At 34.8% G+C, this 17,455-nt stretch overlaps 2 protein-coding genes across 2 annotated transcripts in view; one reads left to right on the forward strand and one right to left on the reverse strand.

Moving 5' to 3' along the window:
* Positions 1-17,455, forward strand: part of LOC126884046 (putative OPA3-like protein CG13603) — a 35,093-nt gene that overhangs the window by 16,252 nt on the left and 1,386 nt on the right. Inside the window, exons 2-3 of the mRNA XM_050649834.1 lie at positions 1,627-1,795; positions 11,057-11,199. Of these exons, the coding sequence (XP_050505791.1) occupies positions 1,627-1,795; positions 11,057-11,199 (312 nt within the window). The remainder of the gene's footprint in view (positions 1-1,626; positions 1,796-11,056; positions 11,200-17,455) is intronic.
* LOC126884045 (uncharacterized) lies at positions 2,204-4,309 on the reverse strand. Its single transcript, XM_050649833.1, has one exon. It carries the CDS (start codon positions 3,686-3,688, stop codon positions 2,498-2,500), a length of 1,191 nt encoding a protein of 396 aa, XP_050505790.1. The 5' UTR covers positions 3,689-4,309; the 3' UTR covers positions 2,204-2,497.

A 17,455-nucleotide genomic window follows, 5' to 3' on the forward strand; every position in this document is an offset into this window, starting at 1 on the left:
CTTCGATTATATATTTTCTTGAAATATAAAATTTTAAAACAACCAAAAAATATTTATAATAAGTTAAATTCTAATAAATAAAAATAAGTTTGAATTAATTCAGAAAGTCGAAAATTGGCGTTTTCATAAAATTTAGATTCAAGTAACATTAGATAATTTAAATTAAGTTTTACCTCTTTTTCACTTTGCACAATACACAATTAAATTGTAAAATATTAAACACTCAGAACTAACTAGAACAACCACTAAGAACGATACGACTACCAAATGAGCAATGAAAGAGTCGGGAGTCGGGCTTCTTCAGCCCTATTTAAATATAAAGTTTCTTTTGAAAATAATAACCGACAAATTAAAATATTAATTGTCGCCGCCCTACCGCAAACGAGGCTGCTGTTTAAAAAACACCGCCAAAAATCTTCAAAGGATTATCATTGATTTTACTGCTCGATCCTTGTTCCCAGTTGTTTACAGTAGGAATCGATTGTAGTGCCGACGGTACCACCTCCTGCCAATTAGGCGTTCGCATGGCACGCGCCGCTTTCTTTCATGTGAGCCGCTTTTGCGGTACTTTGAAGTTTCGCCGATTCGCCGCTCGCTGGACGCGTACCGCTTGCTTTCATGTAAGCCGCTTTTGGGGCAATTTAAAGAAATAGTAGAATAGACTTTTTAGTCGGCCGATAGTTTAGTCGGGTTGGGCTGTTCCTATCTCCTAGCGTTAGTTGTCGGCCGAGACTGAATCGGTGTAATGTGCGCACCTGCATACCTCTCTGTACTGATTAAGAACCCAACTAAACTATCGGCCGACTAAAAAGTCTGCAGTCTGCGGTCTCGCTTAAATATCTATTGCGTTATTTCTCCGATAGACGCAGCATCTCTCGGGAAAGAATCTTTTCTCTCTGTTGTACTGCTAGTAGGGGACCTCTCTTTCATACAACGGCCGGCCTTAAGACCTCTTAGCAATATCGTGGACCAGGCATGTAAATTTTCTGTGCCAAGTCTTAAAAATTATTTATAGAGCACTGATCTGATCACTCGCAAATATTTTATAGTCCTGAATTGCCCCTAAAAGTCTAATTGTTTATTATTGAAAGTTTCTGACACTGTTTAATTTTAATTTACAAATTCTTCAAAAACGTTTTATGGTCAAAGTTGCAATTCATATTGAAGCAGCTCAGTTTTCAGATACAATAAATTTTCTTTCAGTTTTAATGGATTTTTAAATGTTGAACTATGCACAAATGTGTCAAGTGTCAATTTGTGGGATTTGAGTGTTGGAACTGAATGTACAGTATAAACATTATTAATTAAATGTGCACATATAAACTATTTATTTTAAAATAAAAATAAACGGTTTCGTTTTGATTCAAATCGAGTCTCCTGCCATTCCCTGACACATGTTTCTAGGTTTACCCGTTATCAAAGAGGCTTTGCATAAAGACTGATCTGAATCAAAACGCACCGACTGCTTGGTATAAATAATAAAATATTTACACCGGAGGATGATTAGAACGACCTCTAATGAGGAAAAATGAAATGAGTGTCGATAACGACTCAATTCTTATTCTTATATTCAATTCTTTATTCGATTCTTAATTGAATATTTATTTTTATTTTTTTTTGTTGCAGTTTATAACTGGTGTGAGGTAAAAACGAAAATGTGGATCTTGAACTTAGGAAAACCTGTAAATATTCCTGTACTTAACGAAGCTATGGCTATTGAGCTAGGTGCTAATTTATTAGGCGAGGGAATTATTTTTTTGATAGCTGCCGGTTTACTTATCGCGGAATATAACAGGTAAATATATATTTTGATGGTTGTATTAACTTTTTCGTTTAAAACTTTTATTACAAATATTAAATATTACTGATTATACCGACACCAATAGGGTAGAAGAGAATTTGATTATATATACAGTACGTAAATCGTTCTGCTGGACATAGGGAATATACATTGAGATCATTGTGGCAACTGCGCTAACCTGTTAGTTGAAACTTCTGTTCGACTACGAGTTTCTGGTGCAATAGAGCTGTTAGAACGAATATAATGAGTGATTTTGAATGCAAGGCAGTCCATAAATAAATCAAAAACAAAGATTATGACTGATGAATTAATAATTTTACTTTAATTTTTAAAATATCTTTTATTTAAAAATTAATTTCCAAATTAAACAGACACAGTTTTCCCATTAGGTCAAAAATAGTTCTTCTTCTTCTTCTTCCTTTATTGGGTTATATCCCTCGGGATAATTCGCCCAGCTTACACCAGGGAAATACTCTTGTCTTGCTCTGGGCAATCGAATATTTCCAAATATATATGCTAAAGCCTCAATTTTTTTTTTAAATATAAGTAGAAACATCTTCTTATAGGCCAGACAGTCCCTACAGGAAAGGCAATATTATAACATAAGGGTTACAACTATTATCGTTTGGAGGTCTAATATCTTTTTATATCTTTATCTTCTTAATTTTTTTAATTCAAAGTTGGGAATTGATTAATTTATAAGTTAAGTTTAGCTAAGTTAAGGAATTTAAGGATCAAGTTAATCCTACGTGGATTAAGGTTGGACATAAGTAGGCAAATTTCAATGGGGGTAGGGATATTTGTTTTAGCTAATTCTTTATATAGGTCAAAATTGGGTGACATATTTATAGGGCACTCAAAAATCAGATGATTCAAGGACCCAACCCGGCCACAGTCACAATATGGGTTGTCTTTTACTCCTATCCTGAATAGGTGAACTGGAGTAGCACAATGACCTGTCCTCATTCTAATAATGGTGGTTATATGTCTTCTGTCTTGGTATGCAAAATTGTGGTACCAGGGGAGTTTATCTATCTGACCTACAATTTTAGAGTAAAATGAATTATTTCGATTTTTCCCCTGCCATTCTTGCTTCCACCGATTCCAGATGGAATGCTTGATGTCTGGTAGAAAGTTGGAATAGTGAAGAGTGATACCAGCAGCTACATTTAAGGTTCTACCTATATTAGCTAGTTTATCAGCCACCATGTTCCCTTTAATATTCGAGTGTCCTGGAATCCATGCCAGACTAATATTAACGTTATTTTCTTCCGCTTCAATGATACCTCTTTTGGTCATGAACGATGAGTGTTCTGTTTCCATAGAATAGGTTGATCTGCCTATTTTCTGTATGGCACTTTTAGAATCCGAGCAGATGATTGCTTGTTTAATCCCATTTTTCAAAATAATTTGGAGGGCATGATTAATTGCGACAATCTCAGCCGTACATATTTGGGTATACTTAGGTAGTTTACTGGTATAAGAATAGTTGATCTCTGGGCTAAAGACACCAAAGCCTGCTGATCCTTCACCATCAACCGAGCCATCCGTGAAGAATTTGATGTGACTAGGTTTATTTAGAATTATTTTCTGGAGTTGAACTGAGGCAAGTTCATCTGAACGATTAGATTGGATATTTATGATTGGAATTGTTGATAATTGATGGTCTAGTTCAAAGTTATGGCATGGGTATAAGTCACTTAAATATAAGTTGGGATAAGTACTTTTAAATTTGTTTTTTAAAAGCACTAGAAATGGAATATTTCTGTTTTTCCAATGATTTTGGTTCCTTTGAATTGCCAAGTCTAACAGGTCGAGAGCGGAAATAATTGGGTTGCCAATTAACATTAAATTTTTTAATATAAATTTAGAGCTAGCCATTCCCATCTAGATTTAAGCGAGATCTGACCACTTTCACTTACGAGAGCATGGATTGGGGTAGATTTCATGCATCCAGTTATAATTCGGATACTTTTGTATTTTAGTTTCTCCAATCTTTTAATTAAGGAAGTTGGGCAATCGAAAATTACCTGACAGCCATAGTCCAGATGGCTCTGAATCAGACCATTGTGTACAATTTGTAAGGTTTTTGGATCACTTCCCCAATAAGTCCCACAAAGAGCTCTCATCACATTCAGGCCACGATTTACTTTTAGTTCTATTGAGTTTACATATGAATTCCACTTTAAGTTTTTTTGAATATTTACCCCCAGGTATTTGACTGAATCCACCCAACCAATATTCTGGTTACAAAATATTACGTTGGGGGGAGAGATGTTCGTGTTTCCTTTTGTAAATAATATTGCAGAAGATTTGTTCTGAGATAGATTTAAATTATGGTCTAGCAACCATGATTCCATCTGAATCAAGAATTTATTTACATTAATTACCAATTCATTAATATCACTCCCTCTAATAAGAAGAACTAAATCATCTGCATACTGAATTAGTTTGCATGAAGAGGGGATTATATTATACAGGGAAAGACAATATAAGTTGAAGAGGATAGGGCTTAATGGGGAACCTTGGGGTAGTCCCAGACTTGATTTTCTTGGGCCATGGGTTTGTCCCAGTTTGTCTTTGACAAATAGCTCTCTGTCATTTAGAAGGCAGAAAATCAAATTAGCCAGTTGGGTTGGAATGTTATACTTTAATAATTTGGAATACAGGAGTGATACATTGACATTATCATAAGCAGAAGAGATATCTAGAAAGATGCCAATAGTGTATTGGTTTAGAGCGAAGCCTATTTGAATTGTTGAGTTGAGGTATGTAAGGCATTCCGTACAACCTCTACCCCTTCTAAATCCTAGTTGTAGTGGATTAAAAATCTTATTATGTTCCACAGTCCACTCTATTCTATTCTTTATAAGAGTTTCGAGCATTTTGCCTACACATGAAGAAAGAGCTATTGGTCTAAAGTTTAACGGATTATTACAATCTTTATCTTTTTTGTTTATAGGTAAAATTACTGATTGTTTCCACTGAACAGGAACTATACCCGTTCTAAGACTTTCATTGAAAAGTTGAATTAATAACAAAGATCCAACAACGGGAAGATTTTTTAACATAGAGTAGGAAATCTGATCCAAACCAGGAGCCGAGTCAGATTTAATTGAGAGGGAGTTCTGATACTCGTCGAGAGCAAATGGCGGTTCTAGGGCTTGAGGAGATCTAACCAATACTTTATTGACAGCGGAAAGAGGGGTTAAGCAACATAGAATTTCGTGGGATATAGGAGTAGAAGGCAATTGAGTATATATTGAAGGTTTCGAAGCCGATACCTTATTAATTTTCTCCCACACAACTTTAAGAGGAGTGTTTCTATTTAATTTACTGCAAAATAGCCTGAAACTATTTTTACGTTTTGATTTTAGGAATTTTCTTGATTTGGCTATATTCTTTTTAGCCTCGATATAGTTTTCCATTGAGGGGATATTTTTAAATTTTTTTAAGGCAGACACTCTCGCAGAGACGACTTCAGCACATGAGTCATCCCACCATGGAATGTGGTATTTGGAATTATTAGCAGGGTGAAGCCAAGGAATTGTTTCATCAGCTACCGCTGATATGGAGTTAGTAAAAAAATCGTAATCTTCCCTGGGAGAAGCTGAGAAAATGCTGTTTAAATTGTTGTGATAAGTAGACCAATCAGCTTTCTTCAGATTTCTTCTTTTACATGAATGCGGGGGAGATTGAAGACATACATTTAACTGACATATTATGGGGAAGTGGTCACTAGTTCCAGTATCTGAAATAGTGGACCACTTGCCCACCCTGGCTGCCACATCGACTGATGCCATTGTTAGATCTACTACCGACTTACTGCCTCCTGGGGCCACCAATCTAGTTGGAGACCCATCATTGAGAAATACTAGCTCAAGTTCCTCCAAAGAATCAAAAATAATCCTACCATTGTGACTGTCTCTAGAACTACCCCATGCCTTATGATTACAATTTAGATCACCCATGATTAAAAATGGCTTATTAAGTGATTTCACAAGGGAAGACCAGTTGGATTTGGAGATAGAGTTGTCTTGTGGACAGTATGTATTAAGAATATTCAAATTAAAGTTAGGGAGAAATGTGAGTTGGAATTGGACATCATGATTGAAGCCTGGATTGGCAATTTGAATTTCCCTATAATCAATATTGTTTTTGATAAGAGTAATTAATCCGCCATAGCCATCCTCTCGATCTTTTCTGATTATTTGATACCCTCTACATCTTATAACATGTTGGTTTAAGAGCCAAGATTCGCTAATAAGGATTATATCTGGGTTAAGGTTTTTTATAAGGATTTTTAGATTGTCAGAATTAGTGTTATATGAACGTATATTCCACTGAATAATAGTTATCGGAGTGTTAGGATTCATTATATAGAGTATATTTGCTAGACCAAGGAGTCAGAAGATCTCGAATCCCCAGGCTCGAGATCCTCTATTCCCCTCCGACTCTGGTTTACATTTGTATTGAAAGGTGATACATTTTTAGTTATACTGGTCTTTAGATCTACCATATTGTAAGGGATGGAGAATGATTTTGAGTTTATTAAGTCCCCAATGAAGGTCATGACGTGAGATTGGTTCAGCATAGACATGGCCTGATTGAAATCCAAATGAAGTTGGGATAAAGATTGTGAGTTAGTGATTTGAGAATCATGAGCAGGATTGAATTTTGAAGTTGAGGGCTCATTTATTCTTCTACCTGATGGATTAATAAGTAGTCTTTGATGGGAGATTTTATCATAACCTGTATTTTCTTGTATTGAAGTTCTTCTTCTTTTTTGTGGAGCTTGAGTGACTTGACTAAAAGGTTTTGAATATTGAGCTGAGGCTGCAGACCTCCTCTCCTGTGGTAAGATGCCATTAGAATTATTCTGATCGTTATGTAAGGGGGGGAAATCGTTTAAGTTGAAAGATGAAATATTAGAGATCCTAGGAACCTGCTGACTTGCCTCATAAAAAGATAGATTAGAAAAGGACATTAGATCCTTAATATCTTTTTGTCTGACTCTCTCTCTACAATTACGACTACTTGATTCATGGTCAGAAGATTTGCAGAAAATGCAATATTTTGTACACGTATTAGATGAAGAATCCTCATGAGAAGTTCCGCATCTAGCACATTTCTTTTTTCCTCTACATTGGTTCGTAGAATGGCCATAAAATAAGCAATTCCCACATTGAAGAACAGGGCTGATGAATGGTGTGACCCTCATTGGTAGTTGATATATGGAAATTTCTTTAGGAATAGTTTTTCCTGAAAAAGTTATGCTAATAGTTCCCGTGGAGACAAATTCAATCTTTGAATCCACTTGTACTCTTCGATTCATTCGCTTAACACTTAATATCTTACATAAAGCCAAGTTTGTTTCTGATGCCTCCTTTATTTCTTCCTCTGTGAATCTTTTATTAACTCCCCTTACTATACCCCTACAAGAAATCTGATGAAATGGAATGAACACGTCATACCCTAGGGCTTCCCAATCTTTCCTCACAACGAAATCGTTGGCTGCTTTTCTAGTGGCAAATAATACCCCTATCCTGTTTTTACCTTTTCTACTGATTTTCGTGATGTCTTTAATTTTTAAAACGGAAATAGATTTAGCTATACTTAACACGTGGTAATCTCCAATATTTTTATCCTGACCCTGGACAAATACTTCATAAGGACCTATATCGGTCTCCGAATATAGTATTTGTTTTTTTCCTTTAAGACTTTTCTGAATAATTGGAGGTTGAGATTGACATTCAAGTTGGTTGATTTTATTAGGAGGGTCAGGTGGTGGAGGAGGATCGGGAGGAACTTCTTCCTCCATCTTATGCGGCAGATTGACGAATTTAAAATCTATGTCAGTCGATGCAAATTAGAAATTAACAGGAAAATATAGATAGTTTTGGCCCTTACCCTTTGGATGAGTTTCAAAAGTCGTCCGTTCACCTCGAACGATAATCACAGATTTGTCTATTTTAAGTTTTCTTCCAAAAAATCAAATGTCAAACACAACAAAATTCACAACAGATATTCACTGCGAAAAGAAGCCGAGGCTGTTCATCCCAGCGGACCTCGACTTCTTATCAACTATAAATAAAAAATTAACAAGAACTAACAACTGTTTTCAAATTAAATTAGGTTTGATGAGGTTTTTTCAGCAAAAATTAAAAACTGTCAACTCTGACAATTTTTATCCGTCAAAAATAGTTCTACTACAATGTCATGTTTTGACATTTATTTGTGTCACCCGAAATTAATTGTCAATTTTGAGGTTAATGCCCCTTAATGCTAACAACTATATTGTCATTGAGAGAGCGAAGTTGCCACAATTATCTTAATATAATACAATGTGTGTATTTAGGTATCTAAATATATACAATGTATGTTCCCTATGTCCAGCTGAACGATTTACGCACTGTATAAATATTACTGATACACTGATAATAGTATTTTTTATGCATCCACTCCTGGACAAAGGCCTCCTCATTCTCCAAACTTCTCTGTTTTGTGCTATTTGGTAGCAGGTTCTCCCCAATTGTTTTTTAATGTCGTCTAGTCACTGTTTTGGTGGTCTTCCTCTACAGTCGTGAGTTTGCGTGGTCTCCATTGCACAATGTTTCTCGTTTATCTTTCGTTGTCTTGTTGTGCCACGTGTCCTACCCAGCTCCATTTTATTTGCACAATGCTTCCAATTACATCTTCCACCTGTGCACTGGTTCGCACATTCTCATTTCGTATATATCTATGTTCTCTCAGAAAAACTCATATCGTAGCTTTGTTCAGTGTCCCTCATTGGCTGATAGCTCTGTAAGTGTCACAGTCTCCATTCCATAGGACATAACTGCTCCATTGCTAACAATCTCCAGTCCTAGGTCATATATGCGTTACACTTTTAAACATGCATGTTTCACGTACGTGAAACATGTCAAGTTATAGTCTAAGAGCTAGTGAACCCTCCGACTAACGGTCGTCCTGTAAGGCTAGAAATTTGTCTAGTGATAATTCATAGCACACCAAGGCTAAAAACCATGACCTGGCAGGCATCAGCCGTGCACTTGTATCTACCAGGTGAATCGAAAAGTGCAAATTTAGGGGGTAAAATAAACTTTCTCATGTAAAGTTTAAATTTAAGTATGTGTTTGAGTAAGTCATTTAGAAGAAATGTGTACAATGACAGGCGATTCTGAAGAGCATAAGACCTTGCCAGGCGAGTGGAAAGATTATGGGTTTTTCCTAAAATTCTTTTTTTTTGCATCGAACAAAGTTTTTTTAGGTTTTTTGAATCATTCCAAACAGAAAAGGTCTTTGGTGATTTTTCTCTTAAGTTAATAGTTTTTGTTATATAAGCGATTAAAAATTTTGAAAATTGCGAAATCGGCCATTTTTAACCCTAAATCGGACATTTAACTAAAAATTTCAAGGTTGCCAAGGTAGGTAGATATTCTTTAAACATTGATTGATGAAATCCCGAAGAGTTTTTTGCAATACAATATCGAAAACCCCTTTGTTTTTTAATTGCTTATCAAGCGGGCGCGACACTGTAGTATAAGTGAGGACGTTTGAGTTTGCATAAATTAATTATCTCGAGGTAGAGCGAATTTAAAGAGAAATTCTCAGACAGGTCGATTTTTATTCTTGAATTAGGACTTTTTGGCATATATATAATACTAATGACGTCATCCGTCTGGGCGTGATGACGTAATCGATGATTTTTTTAAATGAGAGTAGGGGTTGTGTGATAGCTCATTTGAAAGGTTATTGAATTTTCTATTCAGTAATATAGACATTAACATAATTATTTATACAGGGTGTACAAAAAATTTTTTTATTAAATTAATTTAGACAAAAAGAAGAAAAAATTGTTTGTACACCCTGTATAAATAATTATGTTAAGAAAAAAAAATCAATGGGAAAATACCCAGTAGCTGGCTGTATACCATAATTAAAAAATCATACAGAAGTAAAAACTTCGTTTGTACAATGGTATAAAAAAGTGTATTAAAAACTATTAAAAGTCATCCAAAAGGATTTGCAAAACGTTTTCGATCTAGGTCAGATGATCTTCAGTGCGTTCTGCCTAGTACATGGAACTAGCAACCTTATGAAATAGGTAACATCGAGAAATATGGTTTACATGATAACTATACAATATTTATAGCGACTCCAAGTCGATGTTAAAATATTAAATGTGTTAGGAGTGCTCAAAGGGCAACATGGTTCCCTGCTCGATAAAAAATCGTGGTTCTTGCCAGTTCAATGGACACAGACCAACGTTTTGCAAATCCTTTTGGATGGCTTTTAATAGTTTTTAATAAACTTTTTTATACCATTGTACAAACGAAGTTTTTACTTCTGTATGATTTATTAATTATGTTAAGGTTTATATTGCTGAATAGAGAATTAAATAACCTTTCAAATGAGCAATCACACAACCCCTACTCTCATTTAAAAAAATCATCGATTACGTCATCAGGCCCAGATGGATGACGTCACTAGTATTATATATATATGCCAAAAAGTCCTAATTTAAAAATAGGAATCGACCTCTCTGAGGATTTCTCTTCAAATTTGCCCATTCTCGAGATAATGAATTTATGCAAACTCAAACGTCGTCATTTATACTACAGTGTCGCGCCCGCTTGATTAGCAATTAATAAACAAAGGGGTTTTCGATATTGTATTGCAAAAAACTCTTCGGGATTTCATCAATCAATGTTTAAAGAATACCTACCTACCTTGGCAACATTGAAATTTTTAGTTAAATGCCCGATTTAGGGTTACAAATGGCCGATTTCGATATTTTTAAAAATTTTAATCGCTTATATAACAAAAACTATTAACCTAAGAGAAAAACTAAGGTCACTTAAGACCTTTTCTGTTTGGAATGATTCAAAAAACATAAAAAAACTTTGCTCGATGCAAAAAAGATAATTTTAGGAAAAACCATCTTTCCCCTCGCCTGGCAAGGTCTTTGCTCTTCAGAATCGCCTGTCATTGTACACATTTCTTCTAAATGACTTACTCAAACACATACTTAAATTTAAACTTTACAGGAGAAAGTTTATTTTACCCCCTAAATTTGCACTTTTAGATTCACCTGGTAGATACACGTGCACGGCTGATCCCTGCCAGGCCATGGTTTTTAGCCTTGGTGTGCTATGAATTATCACTAGACAAATTTCTAGCCTTACACGACGACCGTTGTATTTTGTATTTTGTGTTGTATTATTAAAACATTTTTTATTTATTTGATTATAGGTCCTCCAATAAAGAAGCTGCCAAAGAAGAGGCAAAGAAACAAGAAATGGAAGATTTGCAAAATACTATAAGAGAACTGTTTATACAAACAGAGGAACAAGGCGCACAGCTGAGAGAATTGACGAGGCAATTAGGAAATCTAGGTAATTATTTTATGTATTAGGTTTTATATTTTTATATGTATTTTAAATGCGCCACGAAATATTTTTTGAGTGATATAAATGGAAGTGCTAATTATTAATCGATCTCTTCTTACATTAGTTTCCTTACACATTACCATGTATCCTGAAAACATTGAAGCGTTTTTCATGTCTGCTCATATGGGGACAAGGAAAGAACTAACCATAAAAATACTGGGGGGTCTAAATGGGGCTAGTAGAAGGAACAGACACGCAAACCTTCATGCGAACGACAGCTCATTTGTTGTGCGGTGGCTGGGTCGTAGATTCGTTAAGGGGGGTAGGAGGGTGTTAAGATGACTAAACTACCATAACCAAATACAAAAGGGGTACTTACTCAGACTAGAGGATCTTTCTACTATTTAACAAAAAGGACGCCGTTCGAAATAAATCCTCTGGTTCACATATGGGTACTTACAGGACATTTTTCTTACTTACGGGTACCAAATGGGGGGACAATCATCATCGACTCCTCTATGGGGTTAAACTGGGCTACTTTATCTCATTCTGTTGGCTTCTATGCCATTTCTTTCTTCTACTCTACAACTTACATCATTTGTATTAGAATTTAGTTAAAATTTTTCCAAAATAGGGGTTACAGAAAACAAATAAAAGAAGGTACATTTTACTATGTTTATTTTAATTATTTTAAACCTTTAGAAACTTTATTTCTCCCTTAAACAAAAAAATCTATATTTCCAAACATCTTTTTTTAAATTCTTTAAACAAAAAAAAAACAGGGAATGATTGACATTACTACAGGATAAAAAAAATCTTCAACTTTACATTATTTTAATACAACAAAAAACTTCAACTTTGCATTATTTTAATACAAAAAAAACTTCAACTTTACATTATTTTTCTATCAAAATTAAATACAACAACTTTGGTTAGCAGTGTACGTCAACACAAGATTTGACGCAGCTGTCAAATGTCAAAGTCACTGTCATTTATTACCATTATGAAAGCAAACTGCAAATTATTATTATATTTTAAAATTCTTTACCAACAAACTTTATATCCTTTTGGAATCCTTACAAAATTTAAAAATGTATACCTTAATTATTTTAACAAAATCCATCGTCACAGGTCACAAACTACACGGGAAAAGGGGTTCTTCATTATTTCGATTCAAAGGGCTCTGGGAACTGGAACGGGAAACGAAAACATCAGTGTCCTTTCGACACGAGGAGTGGCGGTTCACATTTCTTCTGTGAAATCAGGGCTTGACCATCATACATAAGACAGGAAACAAAAGACAACCGGCTTCTAGAACTGCGTCATTAACTCATAGGAGTAGTCGATTTTCCATATAAATCCATTATCATGTGTAAAAAAAATCTTCCTAGAGCACTCACTATAGATTTAGATCTTCATAGTTTCACAAAACGACCTTCTACACATTACCGGCTAAGGGGCAAGGGACTACGCCCTTTTCAAGCGAGTCACAGCATAGGAGCAGATGTTACTCCAACAGATCTTAAAACTGGACTAAATTGCGCTTCGCTCTGAAGTCACAAACAGGAAAAGTACGACGTAAGTACCGAGCGATTTTGATCCTCAGGGATGCTTACTTGACAAAAACTCAGTTACTTTCAGTTGGACTAAACCATTTTTTCAAAGGGGGGTTAGCATTTTGGACGAGTTCAATCATTTTTTGAAGGGGAGTAGGGGTAAAAATCTCACTTACGTAATATCTCCTAACTTTTGGAAATCTTCAAACAGGGACGGCTTTAAAATATTTTGGGTAGGATATAACATTAACAAATTGGAAAAATAGATGTACTTTTTGGGAATTGGATATTAAATTAATGTTGGAGTTTTTTTCAAACGCTACAACATAACTTATTTCTTACTTAGTTTACTTTATTACCAAGTTTTTTTGAAAGCTATATTATGTTTCCACCTTAAATGCATAAGGGCAAAGTGTCGCCTGTCAGAATGTTCAATGTGCCTTAAATGTATTCATTTTATTTTTCGAACCCTGAGAAAAAAAAAATATTTTTGAAAAATTTAAATACAGAATGAAAGATTATATCATTACTGAGGGTAGAAAGTTCCTTAGAATAAATAAAAAGTTTCTTTTGAATGAGATATTTGAAATTAAAAATCACACTAAATTTTTTCTTTTTTTTTCACCCCTGTAACTTATTAAAATAAACAGTATAGAAGTTTTTTGTTTTTCTATACAAGTTTTTCTATCCTTGGTAATGATGTTATCTTTCATTCTGCGTATTAATTTTTCAAAAATACTTATTAGTCTCCTCAGGATTCGAACACATTAAACATTTTGACAGCAACATTTTGCGCCTATGCCCTTAAATTCACTGTGTTTCTCAATGAGTTGTTTGATTATAAATACATCATCATTGCATGAGCGCCCTTTTCAGAATCCATTTTGTTCTTCTTGTATAAGTACTTTGGTTAGAACCTGTAGCCTGTTGTTTAGGATCTTTGCTCAGATTATTAAGAGAAATAATTGCTAAGTTTATTAACCTAATGTCTTTAGCATTAGATATTTCATAAAGACTGTAGGAGGACATCTATGATTAAACTACAACTGGAGACTACATCTATGATTAATAGTGGGAATTATATATTAAGGTCAGCATAAATAAATTTGGTTCTAATTTTTATACCATTTTCTTTTCCTTTTTGGTACCTCAATCTCTGTTGTTAAATCAAATCAAGCGCGAATCTAGAAATTCATAATAGGGAAGGCGAGACTTCCCGAAAATATTATTATTATTAACCAGATTTAGCCGTACTCTCTCTTTCTCTATAAGGCTCTGAGCACAGTGCGGTCCTAGTGTAGCTTGTAGATGCCGATTTCAAGCATTATGTTAGGAACGTATTGATAACAAGGGAGGTAGTTGGTTTGGAGGGGTCCCAGTTTGTTGGCTAATTTCTGGTGAATAATATTTCCTACTGAGTTATCGCGTTCTTTATAACCAGTATCGACTAACGCTTGCGATCGCGCGGTAAGATGTTGGATGGTTTCTTATTGTTTGATATCCATATCGGTATTTGTCTTTTTAGCGTCTTAAGGGTCTTTAATTTTATAATAACCTGATCCTGAATAGCCAGTAGAAAACCCTCTGATTTCGGAAACATCCTTCCTGATGTCAACCAATAGTTCGACGCTGTATTGTCGACATATTCTTGGCTGATCTCATTGAGATGTCGCTTTAGAAAAGTGGTCTATGGGTATTGCTTGTTCCCTGAGTTTAGAGGCGTTGTTTCAGGTACTCCGCAAATTGCGCGATGTAAAGCAGATGTCTCAGCCTATGTCTATAAGTCCTGTTCTCCCTGGATACATGCCCTCTTCTATATCCGTTTTTGAACAATTTATAATACCAAATGAGTAGCTAAACGCGGAACAGGCATTATTAGTAGTATTCCAGATTTAGACATATAGCTCTCATTCCGGTATCAAAAGAATTGAGCTCTGATGGAGCTCTTTCCGTGTTATCGAGCCCTAGGTGACGTTATATTATACTGGAGAGTCTCCCAAAAATTTTCATACCCATCTGGACGTTGAAAGTAGTATAGTTTTGTGCGTGGTCTTAGAGATGCTCACTCAGACCCAACTTTTTTGTTTTATAGAAGGTTCTTTGGAATGACTGCAATAGTAGAGAGAATAATAGGTATTGTCTGGGTACTTCCAAATCTCTTTAGGTACTCGGCGATTTTTTCGTTATATTTGACATGCAGATTATTGTTGTTAGGTATAGCCACACCAATTAGTGTTGTTTGTCTCGTTAATGTATCAACTAATATGAGATCTGGTCTATTGTGTGCCACTGTTTGGTCTGTGAGTATATTGCGGTCCCAGTTTAGCTTGTAATTATTGTCATTCTCAAGCATACTCCCAGGGGTGTATTGATAATATGGGAGAAGGTTGGTTTGGAGAAGTACCAGTTTAATAGCTATCTCTTGATGAAGGATCTTTCCTACTGAGTCATGCCGTTCCTTATATTCAGTTGCAGCAAACGCTTGGATGTGTCTTGGGCTTAACATCCATATCGGCATTTGTCGTTTTGAACCTAAGCGTCTTTGAATACCGTTAGTTTTGCTACACTGGCAAAACAGTAAAAACAAATATTTATAGACTAAATACGATAGGGGGTCTAAGGGGCTTTAGTATTTATATCCGCGCCTGAGTCAAATACAGTAAGGTATCGTTTTATGCGGTGGATACGTTCTTCAGAAAACCGCATATAAAAAAATCACATAAAAAAAGACTTTACTTGCATTGAAAAAGTAGGGATACGTTCCGTGATTTTCTAAAATCACATAAAATGGTGGACGTTTGTGCACCAAAAATTGTGTCTTTGATGTTTTTTTTTCTTCATTGGGCCAAATAAAATCTTAAAGAAGAAATTAAAAACGCAGACTAACGATATTGAGATTGCAAAAACCTCTTCTATATGGAACATAAAACTTGACGACACTTAATTGAATGTTTCAATCCACAAATCAAAATGTGCTGTTTATTATACTGCAACTTGAAATCAGCAACATTTAAATTTAATCTCAAAACAATTATTACAGGTTATAATATAGGTCTGGATCCCGCGTATGAAAAAAAAGTTGATTAATAGCAAGGTGAAAATTTGTTAATAGCTTAAGGGTGTCTAGTCGGACAAACTTTGATATATGGGAACACTGAAACAGGGGAAGTTTTAATTGTGGAACAGGTTAAAAATTTGGAACGGTCAGACCACGAAAACGTCACATGTATTTCGTCCGACAGAACTTCCAATTGATTTGTTACCCTTTCATTAAGCTCTGACTGCTATTTATGACCTGTCATAATTCCTGTCATTTGATATGTTCTACTAGCCAGGAAGGTAGTGTCAAATTTGACCGGAGCATTTTAGCATGGCTGCTTTCTTTTTATTTAGTTAGGTATTCCAAAGCTTATTAACAAATGATGTGTCAGCTGGCCCAAAACCGGGGATTTTAGACAAGAAAAGGTAAAATATGAAACTTGATGGAAAAACGCTACAACTTATCTCAAATATTTATCTACGTGACTTACAACTCTTAATAGCCTTGCTGACTTCTCTCCTAGCTTTCACTCAGGCAATCCGGGTTCAAATCCTGGCGTTGAAATTTTTTTTTGTTTTTACAATTGACATTTTATTTTGAAAAATAATTATTTTTATAATAAGGGCGTTATTCAGCGGAAAACTGGATTTATTGTGTATTGATTTGCACACTTTCGATAGCTATTTTCTATTGGATATATTACGTTTGGAAGGAATTGGCTGTAACCACTGGATATATTTCATGACAAAGCTATTTAGTATTAATTTAACTCAAATTCTAAAAAACAGGATTTATTGCGTTTTGATTGATCGCCCCTCATACAGACAAACATCCATTTTTATATACCTATTATAGAGAACAATATATATATATATATATATATATATATATATATATATATATATATATATATATATATTTAGATTGCTATTATAAAATGGGGGTTGGTGATAGAAAAGTGAAAAATTAGGGTTGTATGTATCTTTTGGTTCTACATCATATTACATTAAGAAAAAACAGTTTGTCCAAAAAATAAAAAAAAATGTCGGGAGGGGGTGGGGAGGGCAACCCCGTTTTTCACTTAGATTGGTCGTACTAACTCAGGAAGCTTCAGGGGTTAATTTACAACAACTTTGCTTATTAAGGTCAATCATAATATTTATGATCAAATGCATAGTTCTATTTCATAAGTTCTATGCATAATTCTATAAGACATACAGATTTTTTTATATTGTCTCGTATAAATAATACAAACGTAGTATTACAAAAATAATTATTTTTCAAAATAAAATGTCAATCTTAAAAACAAAAAAAAAATTCAACGCCAGGATTTGAACCCGGATTGCCTGAGTGAAAGCTAGGAGAGAAGTCAGCAAGGCTATTAAGAGTTGTAAGTCACGTAGATAAATATTTGACTTAAGTTGTAGCGTTTTTCCATCAAGTTTCATATTTTACCTTTTCTTGTCTAAAATCCCCGGTTTTAGGCCAGCTGACACATCATTTGTTAATAAGCTTTGGAATACCTAACTAAATAAAAAGAAAGCAGCCATGCTAAAATGCTCTGGTCAAATTTGACACTACCTCCCTGGCTATACGCTCTGAGCTTCGCTGGTGTCGCTCCTAGCGGACTACTAATTCAACTTTCACCGGTAATTTTTAAATTTAT

Source organism: Diabrotica virgifera, chromosome 4, assembly GCF_917563875.1.
Source record: "Diabrotica virgifera virgifera chromosome 4, PGI_DIABVI_V3a".
Lineage (NCBI taxonomy): Eukaryota > Metazoa > Arthropoda > Insecta > Coleoptera > Chrysomelidae > Diabrotica > Diabrotica virgifera.

Coding starts and splice junctions, on each gene's coding strand:
- LOC126884045 (XM_050649833.1), bottom strand. CDS start 3,688: ATGGGAATGGCTAGCTCTAAATTTATATTAAAAAATTTAATGTTAATT.